This window comes from Carica papaya, chromosome 2 (assembly GCF_054855325.1).
Source record: "Carica papaya isolate Zhongbai chromosome 2, ASM5485532v1, whole genome shotgun sequence".
Taxonomy (NCBI): Eukaryota; Viridiplantae; Streptophyta; class Magnoliopsida; order Brassicales; family Caricaceae; genus Carica; species Carica papaya.
The window spans coordinates 34,061,226-34,077,224 of record NC_142310.1 but is presented as its reverse complement, the minus strand read 5'-3'; the positions used below and the strand labels follow the sequence as shown (position 1 = coordinate 34,077,224).

General features: G+C 34.2%; 2 protein-coding genes and 1 long non-coding RNA gene across 3 annotated transcripts; 2 read left to right on the top strand and 1 right to left on the bottom strand.

Moving 5' to 3' along the window:
* The first annotated feature begins 1,073 nt into the window (after window positions 1–1,073).
* On the top strand, window positions 1,074–2,474 carry LOC110812146 (uncharacterized). Its single transcript, XR_002539247.2, has 2 exons — window positions 1,074–1,612; window positions 1,923–2,474. It is a non-coding gene; the product is annotated as an uncharacterized LOC110812146 (long non-coding RNA).
* Window positions 2,475–5,243: 2,769 nt separating this feature from the next.
* On the top strand, window positions 5,244–7,677 carry LOC110812183 (putative protein phosphatase 2C 24). The gene is made up of 4 exons (XM_022038882.2): window positions 5,244–5,960; window positions 6,050–6,376; window positions 6,766–6,871; window positions 7,040–7,677. The coding sequence occupies exons 1-4, from the start codon at window positions 5,484–5,486 to the stop codon at window positions 7,372–7,374; spliced, it is 1,245 nt and encodes a 414-aa protein (XP_021894574.2). The 5' UTR covers window positions 5,244–5,483; the 3' UTR covers window positions 7,375–7,677.
* Window positions 7,678–10,395: 2,718 nt separating this feature from the next.
* On the bottom strand, window positions 10,396–15,671 carry LOC110812189 (methylsterol monooxygenase 2-2). Its single transcript, XM_022038891.2, has 7 exons — window positions 15,490–15,671; window positions 14,478–14,615; window positions 13,686–13,831; window positions 13,412–13,531; window positions 13,098–13,310; window positions 12,898–12,978; window positions 10,396–10,911 (listed from the first exon to the last, which is right to left on the bottom strand). Exons 1-7 carry the CDS (start codon window positions 15,517–15,519, stop codon window positions 10,827–10,829), a joined length of 813 nt encoding a protein of 270 aa, XP_021894583.2. The 5' UTR covers window positions 15,520–15,671; the 3' UTR covers window positions 10,396–10,826.
* Window positions 15,672–15,999: the final 328 nt, after the last annotated feature.

Sequence of the window (15,999 nt, the reverse complement as noted above, 5' to 3'; positions counted from 1 at the left end):
CAAGGCCTAACTTAAGATAGAGCTCACGATCACATGGGAGCTTACACGGAAGCTCACGGCCACACGAGGAATTATGTAGAAAGTTCATGAATTCATGATCTTAAAAAGCCACAGTTTAGGCCTCATGAAGCGTGAAAGTCATGGCAAGGAGATTACAAGGAAAGAGCCTCACGGCTTGGTCCATTTAAGCGGAAGAAAGTATACAATTCTTGAATTGAGCAAAATCCATATGGAGAGAAGTCTAAGATGAACCCTATTCAAGATGCATTTGCGCTTTATGGATGGAATATCACGAGGACATAAACCAATAGACTCAAAGAAGACTTTTAAGTTTATAGTAAGGGATAGATACGTGAAAGGAAAAAAAACACTAAAGTATTCTATAATCCAAAAAAATTGAAAGCACCAAAAATTCTCAACCACACAAAAAGAATCTCGTGAGAGTAATAAAAACAACTAAAATCAAGAGCAAGAAAGAGTCCCCTAAGAGCAACACAAATACAAAGAGTCTACAAAATTATAAACTCTCGAGAATCAAATATTGAGAATATAATTATATCTTTTCTAATCGACCACTTCTTTTCAAAGAGATGATACTAAACACGTGAAGTCAATATTTACTTTTGTAAAAAATCAAGAGATCTTCTTATATTTAAGTAAGAACAGATATTATTTAATTTAAATTAAGAAATCTTCAAGAGATCTATTTTAAATTAAAAGATTTTTAAGAAGAGATTTTCTTTAAATCAATGAAAAGATTTTATGCATTATTCATGAATGAATTTAATCAAAGTGTGACACCAATAATTAATTAATTTTTTAATAAACTAATTAATTAAAAATTATATATAGTGCCAAGATTCATTGAATGTAAACCAAAAATAATTTTTATTCATGTACCTACTTTCGTAAATTTTTCAATGATATATTTTTCTTGTTTTTTTTTTCCAAAAATTAAAAATTCTAATAAAAATGCTGTCTTTTCCATAAAATAAAATTATATATATATATATATATATATATAAAACTAGACACTAAAGGAATTAAATTTAACATGGGAACTTGCCCAAAATTAGTTTAATTGTTTTCAAAAAATAATTACCGTAGTTAATTGATTAATATAGTTGGAGAATATAATGATCAAGTCAAGCAGCCACGTCCAAAAAATTACTGCTACTTCTTTTATGTGATTTACATAATATACCTTTTATATATATATATATATATATATACACAATATTTTGAATGAACTACATATAGTGTATATATATATACATACACTTACTTTTCAGCAACATCATCAGCCAGTTGATAAGCCAAGCTTGCCATGATGGCTTCGGTAAAATATGCAATATATGCACGTGGGTGGCCTAGTTATTTAATTAAACTAAGGTAATGCTATATGCATATAGTATATATGTCCATGTGTGTGTGTGTGTGTGTATATATATCACAGATTATAACGAAAAGAGGTAAGGAGAAAGAGGAAAGACCTTCAGAAAGAAAGAAAGAAAGAAAGAAAAATGGCCGGAGAAGAGAGCAGCAAGAAAATCAACAGATGGTCACTTGAGGGGATGACTGCTCTTGTCACAGGAGGAACACAAGGAATTGGGTTTTGTTTCTCTCTCTCTCTCTCTCCCCCTTATATGGGATTACATATTATTCAAGTATCTATATCTATATGCTGATTTCAAAAGCTATATATATATATATATATATATATATATAGAATTATTTGAGTAGAAACTTCTGATGGATATGATAATAAGCCTTTGTAAGAGGAAGTAGTAACTATCTGAACTTAATTTTAATAGCTAAATATATAGTTTTGGACCTATAATTTCTTTTTTTTTTCTTCTTGAATTTGAATTCTATGTTATTGTAATATTCTAACTTTGATTTTGTTTATCATAAATTTGAAGGTATGCTATCGTGGAGGAACTAGCAAGTTTGGGTGCAAAGGTGCATACATGTTCTTGGAACCAGCCCCAGGTTGATGAATGCTTTAACTCGAGGGAAGTCGAAGGGATTTCAAGTCACTGGTTCGGTCTGCAACTTGATATTCCAAGATCAAAGAGAAAAATTAGTCAAAAACTGTTTCCGATTTGTTCCATAGAAAACTCAACATACTGAGTTTAGACGACATTTAACTGGAAATCTTAAAATTTCTAAAAGTTATTAATGTAATATGTATACTGGTGAGGTGTGAGAAATATATATCGTTTTTACTTGAGCGTGCTGATGAACATATTGAAGAAACTGCAAAATCTCTCGAACTGCTTTAAAACAAATCGGAGAGACAAATATAAAGTATCTGTCAATTGTGATATTTCTTTGCCCCTACCGGCAACATCTTATGTAACGGAACAAACTGTTTGTGTTGACGGGAGGAGCAACTATCAATGGTTATTATCTTTCTGATAATTAATTTTTTAAAAAAATATTTAAATAAAAAATTATGTGTTTGAATCAAATTATATGTTCTTATTAAAATATTGCGTTGCAGTTGATGTGTATGTATCGTGTAATTAATAAAAAATATGTGTTTCTATTTTTAAACTATATATTTTTATTAAAAAATTATGTTGTTGTTAATGTATATGTGTCGTAGTTAAAGTTAAAGTTAAACTAATAAAACGTATAAATTTTTATTAAAAAATTATCTTATAATTAATATGTGTGTGTGTATGTATCAAATAATTAATAAAATGTACAAATTTTTATTGAAAAATTGTTAATTTAAGATTATGAGAAAATAAATTACTTATTAGAATTCTGACACAGTTTTCTTTTTGATCATGCTGTTGTATTTATACAGTTTAAGAGTGTATGATATATTTTTTGTAAAAAATTATGATCCGAATTGTTTATTATATACTACAATTAGTATATATTTATTACATGTATAAATTTATTAAAAAAATAAACTTAACTATGCATACTACAAATATATATATATATATATGGACACGCACTATATATTTATAGCTTTTCAAGTGGGAAGGCGGTGCCGGACGCCATATGTTTGCAGCACTCCAGGACAAGCTTTGGAGAAGATGAAGCTCATATTTCTGTCCCTTGTTCATAAAATTAACGACGGGGATTTCTAAGAGACGTATACATATTATTACATCTATATATGTGTGTATATATATACGCACAAAAACAAACATTACTATTACAGTTTCTATAGATAACTTTCATGTTATTGTAAGAGGATTATTTATTTATTTATTTTATTATAAATTCAGATCTCAAATAGTAGACATTCATTGCACCCCCAGGTGACTCGGGTAGCAGGAGGCTCATATGGTTACTTATAGAATTAATGGGCCGGGTCATGAAATTTATACATATAATTATAAAATATAAACTGGGTTTTTAATACCACGTGGTATTGAAAAAATTAAATACGAACCGGTTCGGTCAAATTAAAAAAATGAACCGGCGGTTGATGTTTCTTTTTAAATTTATGGACCGGTTCAGCCGGATTTTTATATAATAATTTTTAGTATTTAAATTGATACTAAATACTTACACAGAGATAATTAAAAGCTATCATGCATCAATTAAATTTGACGTGACACTTAATTTAATAATAATAATAGTAGAATAAAAATTAATAGTTGAGACATCGAATTATTATTTTAGCTCAACACTTATTATTTTAATAATTTTTTTAATAACGTAATATTTTACAATTCAATTCGGAGTCTATTTAAAATTAAATGTGCCTAATACATTCAACATGAATATACAATATAAAAAGATATTTTTAGAGAAATTAATATTAAATTAAATAGTTTTAATATATTATTAAAAAATCAGTATATAACACAAAACTTCATTTACCACAGTTTCCATCACATCAATGTCCGCATGCAATGTGCTCACCATGCACGCAAAACGCAACGGATAAGCCCATTTAGACGACACGTGTTTTACCGGCTTTCGCTTCGCCCTTTATCGAAACGACCACGTTCCATTATCTTCCTGAACTCCTCTCCCTACGTGGCCTTCTCTTCCAGCCATCTGTCCTCTCCCACCTTCCCACTATTAGAAATCCCACGCTCGGTACAACCAGATGAAACTTTCAAAATTTTTAATTAGTAATTATGTATCAATTATTTAAAAAAATAAAATAATTAAATAATTTTAACGTAACCATGGTTAATATATTAACTCAACCATGGTTAACCTGAAACTTAAAATGGGGGGGGGGGGGGGGTCCTTTCACGTGGCACGACCTTTTGCCTCCTGTCACCTTCATGCCCCAGATACAGTCTCATTGCCTGCCAGCCCGATTTTACACGTGGACCTACATCAACCGGGCTCCTACTTTTCTTTTTTCTTCTTATTGATGGGTGGCTCCCACCTCAACCGTACACTCATATCTGTCAATTTACACGTTGTCCACTCTTTCTTCGCCGCGTGTTGTCGTTTGATTTTTTCTCTGCTCCTCCTGAATATATGCTCGCTTTTATGTTTTAGCGTACGGTTCCAGGGGTAGTTTCGGTAATTCAATAGTGGGAGTTTTATGACTAATAATTTGTATTAATTCATGTTTAATACGACAATTAGTGGGTGTTTAATTTTTTCCTTTTCTGTTTTGGCTAGGAATGGAATTTTAGTAGAATGAGGTCAATGGAGAGGGCTGTGATTCCGACACGTGTGCTTCGAGGAAAGAAACTGACGTCTAGATATTCTATTAGGCGTCAACGATGTGGACAGGTGGACCTCCACGTCAACATCAGCAACGCATACGTAGAGCCTTTTGGTTGGGCCCCCAACAGAATAAAGTAATAGGAATTTAAATTTAAACTTGTTCAAAAAAGGAGAGGTTATTTGACAATGCGACACGTGGCGTTAGATTTTTAAAGTAAAAATTGAAGCTAATTAAGGGAGGGAGAAGATTTTAATAGAGGTATGAGGACCACATGCGTGTCAGGAAAGCAAGTTCGGCTGGTCGCGTGTTGGAATCTGATTGGTGCACGTAAGAAGGAGTCTTGATGGGACGTACACGTGGTGTCTTTAGAGGGGAGATGAGGAGTGAGATGGACGGTAGAGATTTGTTAGTTCAGGCAGAGGAGCACTATACGTCACGTACAAAAAGTACTTCACTCTTGGGTTTTGTCTGCCCGGGGAGGTGACGGGCAGCCTGCCCCCATGACCTCGTGGCTTACCTCACCCACCGCCACGTTGCCTTTGGGCCAACATAAAAGAAAAAACAGCTATACCATATTCTTCTTCTCTTGTTCATCTTTTTTTCTTCTTCTTTCCCCTAGGCCTTATAAAGCACCCTTTCTTCTTCGCGCCGGCGTTTTCTAATTATCTTCTGTTTCCGAGTTCTCATTTCCTCGAAATACGGCGGAGTCGAGTGAGTAATTAGACGAAGGAAGCTAAGTAAACAAATGAATTCAGAATGATTAATTAACTCGGAGAAGTATTTTATTGGTTTACTAACAGGACTCAAGGTGGTTAACATGGCGGAAATCTGCTGCGGAGTGGTTGGTGAGAGTGACGTGTCATCGCCGTGCGACTCGAGTTCGCGAGCGGCGAGGAGGCGGAGGATGGAAATCCGACGGTTCAAGTTCGTCACCGGGGTGGCTCCATCGGAACAGTCGATAGAAGAAAATAATCCGAAGCGCCAGAAGTTGCAGGTCGACGACGCCGCTATGTCGTTGTCTGGAAGGGAGTGCGAGAACGCGGTGGAGAACTGTGAGAGTCTGTCTGCAGAATTAGCCGAAGAGGTCTTGGGTTCCAGCACCGGTTCTCATCATCCTCGTCCATTAAATCCCAAAGGGGATGCGGGTGTGTACCTGAAATACGGCGTCGCTTCGGTGTGCGGGAGGAGGAGGGACATGGAAGACGCTGTTGCAATTCATCCTTCATTTTCCCGGCGAGACGAAGATTTTGAGTTGCACTATTTTGGAGTTTACGACGGGCATGGTTGCTCTCACGTACGAATTGACTCTCCTCTGCTTGTCCATATCATCTCTTCTTCATGTTTAGATTAGCACCTTAATTTAATTACTGTGATGGATTTTAGGTGGCCGTCAAGTGTAGGGAGCGGCTGCACGAGTTGGTAAAGGAGGAACTGCTGAAGAAGGGCGAGGAAGATGAAGAAGTAGAGTGGAAGTCTGTCATGGAGAGGAGCTTCGCGCGCATGGATAAGGAAGTGGTGGCATGGGACCACGACGCACGGGCTGGTGCTAACTGCAGATGCGAACTCCAGACGCCGGAATGCGACGCTGTTGGATCAACCGCCGTTGTGGCGATAATTACGCCGGACAAAATCATCGTTGCCAATTGCGGAGATTCAAGAGCTGTTCTGTGCCGTAACGCCAGAGCCATCCCCCTATCCTCGGATCACAAGGTTAGTCTCTCTCTCTCTCTCTCTCTCCCCCCCGCCCCCCTCACTATGTTAGTAGATTTGAATGAGAAACTCGTGATGTTAGACCCTGTTTGGAAGGCGTGAAAAAAGCCTGCAATACTTACTCCGGAAAGAAAGAAAGAAAGAAAGAAAAGAAGAACTAATGATGACCCTCATCCTCCCTTTCGTGCTGATTCATGCTGTTCACTTTCTCGTAATACAAACATTTTCTCATATCAGGTCTAAGTCTCCATACTTTTGGCTTTAGTGTATAATGGAAAAAAGAACGTACACTCGGTTCCTGTTTCCTTAGACTAATTTGACTTTAATTCTCTGTCGAGACTCCTGATGTGTTTATATTTTTTTGGGGAAAATCTTTTGGAAATGAACAGCCGGACCGTCCAGACGAGCTGAACCGGATCCAAACCGCCGGCGGACGAGTCATTTATTGGGATGGTCCACGCGTCCTCGGTGTTCTCGCCATGTCAAGAGCCATTGGTAAGTACTAAGTACAGACTCCATAATACAGACTTTAATACTTAGTTCTAATGAACTGCACTGCTGTTACTTTTCTTGTCGCGCTCCATATATATGTATTGTGTGTGTGTATATGGGATTGGCTGGTATTTGGGGTTTCGTTAATGGTGAGTTTGTGTGGAAATGAAGGTGACAATTACTTGAAACCTTACGTGATCTGCGACCCGGAGGTGACTGTGATGGATCGGACCGCGGAGGACGAGTGTTTGATACTGGCGAGCGATGGCCTGTGGGACGTGGTGTCCAACGAGATGGCGTGCCGGGTGGCGAGCAAATGTCTGAGAGTTATGTCTCAGTCGCCGGAGGCCTCGGCGGAATCCAGCAGCAGACGGGAAGAATTGGGGGACGGCGCGTGTACGGACGCGTCCACGTTACTGACAAAACTCGCGTTGGCCAAGCAGAGCGCCGACAATGTCAGTGTTGTCGTGGTGGATCTCAGGAGAGACTCGTGGCTTGACGGATAATGTTATTTTATTTTTTAAATATTTTATTTTATTTTTGCTCTCTCTCTTTTATTTTATTTATTTTATTTTATTTTTTTTTTTGGGGGTTTGCACGTTAAGATGGAGTTTAATGAGGGTGAGTTAGAAGTAGAGTGAGAGTTGTTTGGTTGGTGAGAAAATGATGAGGAGAAAAAAGAGGTGAAATGGAAAAAAGAAAAAAAGAAAAGCAAAAAGAAAATTGGAAGGTAGAGAAGGAGACTCCCAAGTAGGTTCTGAGTCCGTGAGTTTTTGTCCATTTGGAATGAAAATATCCTTTGCCTAAAATGGTAGCTACATTTCTTTACTCAAGTGAAACATATACCAAGACAAATTTCTTGGGTCATATATATTCATCTATATGTATATAAACCATATATTGGCTTCAAAATCAAAACCCTATTTTTATATTACCCAATACTTACGTATTTGTTGTAAATCAATAAGAATTGATATGCAAAACCCCAAAACAAGTAGAGAATTTTGTTGGTTTTCATCGTCTAATAAAGATCAACATGAAATGATTGCTTTTGATTTGAGTTCTATCTACTTTCTTCAGAATGGTTCTTATTAGTTCTTACTGTATTGGAAAAAAAGATTAAATAAATAATAATAATAATAATAATAATAACAAGTCATTTTTATTGTTTTTAGTGAAAATATGTAGGAGGAAGGATGAGGTACAATTAATTGATAATGTTCAAATCACTGTGGACTGATCAATGTGACGAAATGTTTGTCTGGCTGCGATGGAGTATGACTCTGCTTCAATTTGTTTTAGGGTATGTTTGGAAGGTGATGGAATGGAATAGAAAACTTGGAAGGGAAAAATGTATATCTGCACTCCCGTTCTCTAACAAAAACCACACATGAAGGTTACAAAGTTTGGACAATTGACTGAGCTATTCTTAATTATTTTTTTGGTATTATGAGTATATACCTAATAGGAATATTATTATTTTCTACACATAATAATTTTATACTTCTCTTTTTTTTTTTTTTCAACCACCTATTCAAACAACATAAAATATTCCACGAGTCTTCATATTACCATCTAACTTAAACAGCAAGATATTTTTTAATCCTATTCAGGATTATTAATTAATCCCCTCTCCCAAACAATGCCTTACAAATTTCAGAATATAATTTTCTCTAAAAAATTATGGTTTTTTTAAAGTAATTTTATTTTATATGTTGCAGTTTAATTTTCGTGTTATTTTATTTAATTTTTTATTTTAAAGTTGACAATTACTTAACTAATGTCATATTTATTTTTTATAAAAAAAATTATAAATCTAAATATATGTCATTATTTAGAAATTTTTTTTATTATATTAATTTCAGGTAAAAAAAAAAAAAACAATTATCCCAATTGTTGAATATATCTTTAAGAGTATCATAACTCAATTGTTAGATGATCTAGAAATATATTAATATTTGATTGACCTAATCCACAACTATACTTATCCCTGTTTCCAAATTTTGAATCTTAATTGTCTCAATCCACAAGTTTCCTTTCTACCTTGATTTGCCTGCTTAATAATCACATTCCTAATTTTATTCATATCTTTAATAAAAATTCAAATCAAGTCAAACTAATTTATAATTTATAATTTATTCATTCTTTAAACTAGGGAAAAATAAAAATGACACAATGGGGCGAATCATGGAGTAGGGGACTTCTAGTTTTCCACCGTGTTCCCCTGTTCTTACCATATACTGGAGTGGAAACTTTGCTCCACTCTCTCTCTATAATTTCACCTCACTTCGCTTATTTAATTTATAAATTTTGTTGGACTATGTAAATTACCCATAAACTTATATTTAAGTAAATTAAATACAGCATCATGAATTTGAACAAAAATATCATAAAATATAATGTTTGTACTATATATTTTTGAGCGGAAATGATAAAAATAATATATAGATGTAAAAAAATATTTAATAGGGTGGGCTAAGGTTAGTATGAGACGGGTGGAGTGTAAAAATATTCCTATCTCTATCTCACTATCCTAGGTTTTTACTTACTTGTGGCTACATCACAATACCATGCATAGGGGATAGAATGAAGAGAGAACCGTATTCGTCCTATAATAGAGGAATCTTATGGAGAGAAATTTGATCTTTTTTGGGAAAACCCCAGTTTGACGAACTGATTCAACCTAAGCAATACATTTTATAAACAAGTAAAAAGAAAAATAAAAAAAAAATAATTAAATTTTGGTGTTAAATTTAATAAAAATGATGAAGTTATAAGAACGACCCCTTAATAATTTAAATAACAAAACCTATCAAAATTAATTAAATGAATTACTAATTCTATTAATAAAATACTTAAAATAATTTCTAAAAATTATTTATTTAAGAATTATTTTTCTATCCGTGGTTGAAGATCGAGAAAGCATATTTTTTTTTTACACTTTAAAATATCTTATATTAAAATATTGATTATTAGTTAAGTCTTTATATTTTCGAATAAACGTTCATCTATATTTGTTAGGGCGGCAACAGAGTTGCAATAAATTTCTATTTGCAAAGAATGTAATTGATCCAAAAGAGCTTAACTGAAGATCCAATTCTGAATTAAATGTGAAGTTTCTTATGACTGTCCTGATATATTAAGAATATTATAATAATTAAAATTAAGATGAAAGAGGGTTCTGATTGATATAAATTTCAAATATTGTAAGAATATTTCTTCCAAAAAAATAAATAAAGATCTCGTAAGGATATACCTGTTTTGGAGAATGAATGTTCTTGTTCGATCGTGGAATTGAAAAGCCACATGAGAAGGCACCTGGAATAGCTCTTGCTGTTGGAAAAATTCGTTGGTTGGTGGTGCTGATTGGAATCTTGCTGGAAACTAAAAGGGCCCTACTCTAAAAGTAAATGCAATTGGATCTGTTAAGAGGGAGGGGAAAGTTATAATAGAGATTGCATCATTTGGTGCCTTCAAATTCAAAATGCCAATTAAGTGGCTCTGACGAAAATTAGGTACAAAAAAGGGGAATAAATCAATAATTTATAGAAGCCGAGAGCGGCTCTCCGTACTCCTTAAGTTGCTAAATCAAGCAACAAAAGGATAATGACTAAAAAGGTACAAGAAGAATCAACCTTGAAGAAGCAAATAAGTTACAAGCCCATGAGAAAGAATTAAAATGAAATAAGTCACCCAGGCTCTCAAAAGTTTGAAAATATGACAGCTACTTTTTTTTTTTTTCTCAGGTAACGAATAAGAGGATGGAAAATGTCTACATAAATTCTCTTCAATGATTCCACATTACCACACGCTGCAAACATGAACAGCAACTAAACACAAAAAGGTGGTTGCACGCGGGATGAAGTGAGCGATGGAACAAGACCTTTTCTAAGATGCCCTTAACCAATAAACCATTTTCCAATTGTCAAGCTCATGAAAAAGAATATAATTTCTAGTATTACATTTGCTTCTTGTTGCCATCTTCAACTCCAGCTTCCTTTAGCGCCTTCAATTTTCTGTAACCCTTATCTGTGCCAAATATCCTGAGAGAACATGCAGAAGTGGAAGATACAAAAATAAGTACTTATCACACTATCCTTTTCTCATTATAGCAGAGCAATATATTTGGAATGAGAATCAAACACATCACAACTGACTCATGTTATACTTGTTAGAGACAGTATCCATTTCTTCTCGACTATTTTGAAAATAAATTAAGTGCATAGGCAAATAGAATTATAAGAAGAAAAAATAATATACCGGGAGAGCTCTGGTTACAAACATCTGATTCTCAAAGTTTATGCAGGCCATATACTCCATATCCTTCTCAGGTATCATATGCAGTACTAAGCATGACATGGAGCAAGAGTACTTGATACTAACAGGCATCAGATTCTAGTGACATGAACTGCTCAAAGAAAAAAAACATTTTCTTTTTCCAAAGAAACATCTCCATGCAAGAGCTCCATGACCTTATGGAACAATTGAAACAATGAAAGTAATATTCTTTGAATCCTCATCTAGACTACCTCATAGAACCAAACTTCATTTGTTCCCCCAAAGTCGATGTAATAGAACCCTTGCATTGCTCATGACCAATAGTTAGAGCAGCTTATTATCTAACATCCATGTGCACTAAATGTTGAAGTATCAAAAGTTTTCACTCACAAAATATCTACTTAAAAATATATAAATTCTGCCAATTAAACAAATAATTTTTTTATACTAATTTTTTTTACAATTTCCTTAATATATAAATGTTTTCATAATCAAATAAGGGTTGACTCTTTTTTTTTTAATAAATCACGATCTAGTCAGGAAAAACATTTATGAATAATTCATTATTTTTGTCATTGCATTTAACTTTATCTCAATCTGTTACTAATAGATATTAATTTTTTAACTAACCAACTTGATTCCCCCCAAAATCACCCATTCCCTCCCCACCCCAGTACAGCTTTCTACACTCAAGTTCTGAACCATCCCTCCCTCTCTGCATGCTTAGGAAATGATAGATAAATTTTGCTTCAACCATGCTTCAATTAAATACTGGGTCTATCAGGCTATTTGGTTCCATTCCCATTTTCTTCTAACTAATTTTGTATTTAGTTTCTATATTAGTCTTGATATATATTATTACAACATGATTTTTGAAGTTAAGCTATCCTTACCCTCTTATTTAATTCTTTGATGTTAGCATTTCAATTCATCTCCAAATAAAAATTAAATTCCTAGGATCAAAGAATTAAAGAAAGGGGTGCTAGTAGCTAAAACACAATTTATTGAATGAGAAGAAAACCAATAACCTCTTAGAGATAAAATCACCAATAAGTCTATAACTCTATTAGCAATACTTTGGAGTCCCATTTGGTTTCATTCTCATCCCATTCCTAGTTAATTCACATTTCTAATTTTGATAACAGTCTTAATAAGTAGAATTACAAAGTAGACCTTTCTTTTGAATATCTCAAAAAAAAAAAGTAGAATTACGAAGTCGAGTTTTAGGGTTTGAGCAATGCCCACCCTCAAGATTTTCAAGGTAGGGTAGAAGTAACTCAAGCATAGAAAGAAAAATTTTTGTAGTCTACCTATACAATTATCAGAGTTAGAAACAATAATTAACAAGGAAAGAATCAAGAATTTAACTACATCAGCTGTTATGTCTTTCTGTTTTGAAAGGGCACTTTCTATATTAAGAGTTCAAGAATTAATATGTCCAGGGTAGATCATACTCAAGCCCTGACAACTTATCCTTGCCTATTTAAGTAATTCAGATGTACCTAAAAGATCAGCTTGTAGAATGGTTAAGAATTAGATGTATGTGATTATGTACTGGAATAATAAAACGAACACAGAGACATCAAAAGGTGACAGAGCCAAAATATTGAGACAATGGAATCAGTACAAAGATCTTCTATATAAACTCCACCAAGTGCTCACATGACAGAAGTAAATATCAGAAGCTGCTGCATTTTAAATTCTAGCCACAATGAGACATGCAAGCTTCAGACATGTACTGGAAAACTCACCAGTCCATGTAAACAAAAGTAGATGAGTAGTTTCCAGACTTTGTGTAGAGCAAGCGATGATGATAGTCATGAAAATCAGCACTGCAGAAATTTATGGAAAAGAAATTCTCGTAAATTACACATAAAACATCAAGACAATAGAGAAGAGAGAAAGAGATAAAAACTCAAGTAAGCAAGCCAGTTCGATATGGCATACACACCCTCCATACAATGGTAGAAAGTTTGAAAGGCTCCAAGGAAAGTCATAACCACAATGTGCCTCCACTGTCTCCAAGACTCTAAGCACCATCCATAACCAAAGGGTCATTAAATGAGGCCCAGTTATTGCAGGACCAATAATGGTAGCAAAGCCAAGGAACAGAATTTCAGCAGGGTGAGCATATTCAGATGTCAGTCCAAATGGTGTAGCATATCTGTGAATTTTAAAAATGTTTATCAGCCTCCAAAAAGCAGCAAGGGGATGACATTTTCGAAAGTAAATACCTGACAACAAGCACTGAATGCTCTAACTTACTCATGGTGGACGCTGTGCACATGCTTGTACAGCCATTTCGTATGTAGGATTCGATGCCCCCAGTAGAATACAAAGTCCTCAAGAATGAAGTAAAATATTATTTGCGCAGACACTACCTTCCTGCATAACCACAAGTAGGATCCTATTAACCCGGTTTCACGTAAAGAAACGTGTAGAAAATGATGGAACAGCAGTATTGCAGACTGAAAATTACATTACATACTACAATATCAGAACCAAAATAAGCTTCAGCATATAAAGAACCTGAAAATACCAGGACGGCAAGGGAAGACTACTACGCATGCCCATGTATTTGAAGACAGGATAGGAAAAAATCATCACTGGTAGGTTGACACCAAAATGATAGAGCAGCAAACGAGTTATACATTTTTCCTGCGCTGCAGGACTGTTGTTTTTGGTCTGTTCAGAACTAAAAATTAGTAAGAGAAGCATGTGGGCCAAGCAAGATGAAAATCACAAATACATGTTGATTGTAGCTAATAATAGATCTATATGTAAATTCATGAACTAATTAGCAGAACCAGAAACATATTTTGCATAGGATATTTATTATCAACAACATCCCTACATTCAGCTACTATGCAAAATTTATTTGAGATTGCAAAATCTATAATAATATCAGACAATCAAACTTCAAATATTTTGTGTAAAACTACTAAAGGTACTTAGTTAATCTGCTGAAAACTGCTCTTCGATAGATTCCTAGGAATATTGACTCCAAAAGTTTAAAAATCACTGGCATATAACCGTAAAAAATTAAGTGAACAATCAAAAGGTATTGCAAGATTTTTCTTTTTCCTTCTTCTATCCTCTGATATTGAATAAGATATTGAAAATAACTTCTGGAGAAATGTAATTGTCTCCAGTACCAAGAAATTAAGCAGTGTAGATGAATATACTGAGTTTAAGGCACCAACTGGCTACAGTTTGGAGGTGTTTTTTTTTTTTTCTCTCTCTTCTTACTGACAGAAAAGAAAACGACCACTAATCACATTGAAAATTTTACTAACATGACAGTAATTACAGAAAAGAAGAAAGAACAAACCTGAATCTTGTACTTGCTCAGCCATCCTGCCCTTTCCAGGTATATGAAGGGAAGACCAGATAAGAAAAAGACACTTTCGTGAAGAAAGAAACTTCCTAGGCATGCTAGTTGGAAATCAGTGAAATGAGTGATAAGATACTGCAACAATTAAAAAAAAAAGCTTCAGGAAATGTGCCTCACTCTTCCAAAATTACTCTATCAAGAGCATGAATAGGAAACCCTGTATGAACTAATTCAAGATATTATCAAAACTGATCCTGATTACAGACCAGACAAATTCACGAGGAAAACAACACATCTACATTCCTCCATGCAAAAAACATCAACTAACTTTCCCATATAGAAACAAAAGTACAGTACAACAGGACTGTTGAAAGGTGGAACCATGAAGAAATTAAACGAGGAAGAAGAGCGCTACTACATTCTTTACACAGGCCTAAGCATCATTTGTTTCCTAATCAGAATCCAGAGGTCAAACAAGTACACCAAAAATAAACAACAGGTTTTTCGAAACGAGAATTATCATCATCAAATTGATAACAGTTTCTTAACAAATCACTCATGGAAGAAGAAGATCCAGTTAGCACCACCTCATTTTTAATCTAGAAGACCACTAAGTGCAGCCAAAATAGAAATCACAAATTGAAACAACATTAAAAATTTTAAAAGGTTCAACCACCTCAATTATCACTTCAAATCAAACATCAACATCAAATGCTGCAGCCATTGCAGAATATCAACAAGACACAACACCAGCAACAGCAATCACACACTTCAATCCTCAATATGCAGGCGCAGAAAAATACTAATACAGATCCAAAAATAAGAACGAACATCGGAGATAACAAATCTAAGGCTAAAAAACAACGAGAACATCTCGAAATCTGAAGAGAATCATCCAAACAGGGAAAGCGACACTCGTCGATACATACATGTAATATTTTCGTGAACAGCGAGAGAGATATAGAAAGAGAGAGAGAGGCAGAGAGAGAGAGAGACAGAAAGACATTACCAGCCAACCGGATTCAATGATGGAAGCCATGGAATGTCAATATTTGGAAGAGGAAGAGGAAGGAAGGAGAAAAATTGTAGAGAGAAAGAGAGACTGGAGAAGGAGAGGGAGAAGGAGAGGGAGAAGACGAAGAGAGGTAAGGAAGCAGGGCCACGAGATGAGACAGACAGACTGTCATAAGGGAATCTCGCCCTTTTATATAGACTTCAAGTCCCTCGCACCGTGTCCATATTATATATATGTGTACAAATATACATAATTTTATTTAACTTATATAGCATTTACTTTATTTCTTTTAAATTTAATGAACAATTTTACTTTAATTCGAAAAAAAAAGTAAAAAAAGAAAAAAAAAGGTTAAACTTTTATGCAATATTCAATTATTTTAATTTAATCAAATAACTCACAACTTGTGTTTTTAATCATGACAAATTATTGTTACTATTTTTAATAAAATAATATCTTATTATTTTTTTAATGTTTAATTTTTTTTAGTAAATTACATAAATC

Coding starts and splice junctions, on each gene's coding strand:
- LOC110812183 (XM_022038882.2), top strand. CDS start 5,484: ATGGCGGAAATCTGCTGCGGAGTGGTTGGTGAGAGTGACGTGTCATCG. Junction 6,377..6,765: donor CCCTATCCTCGGATCACAAG/GTTAGTCTCTCT, acceptor GGAAATGAACAG/CCGGACCGTCCAGACGAGCT. Junction 6,872..7,039: donor CGCCATGTCAAGAGCCATTG/GTAAGTACTAAG, acceptor GTGGAAATGAAG/GTGACAATTACTTGAAACCT.
- LOC110812189 (XM_022038891.2), bottom strand. CDS start 15,519: ATGGCTTCCATCATTGAATCCGGTTGGCTG. Junction 13,532..13,685: donor AGTCTTCCCTTGCCGTCCTG/GTATTTTCAGGT, acceptor GTGGTTATGCAG/GAAGGTAGTGTCTGCGCAAA. Junction 12,979..13,097: donor TTTCTACCATTGTATGGAGG/GTGTGTATGCCA, acceptor AAATTTCTGCAG/TGCTGATTTTCATGACTATC.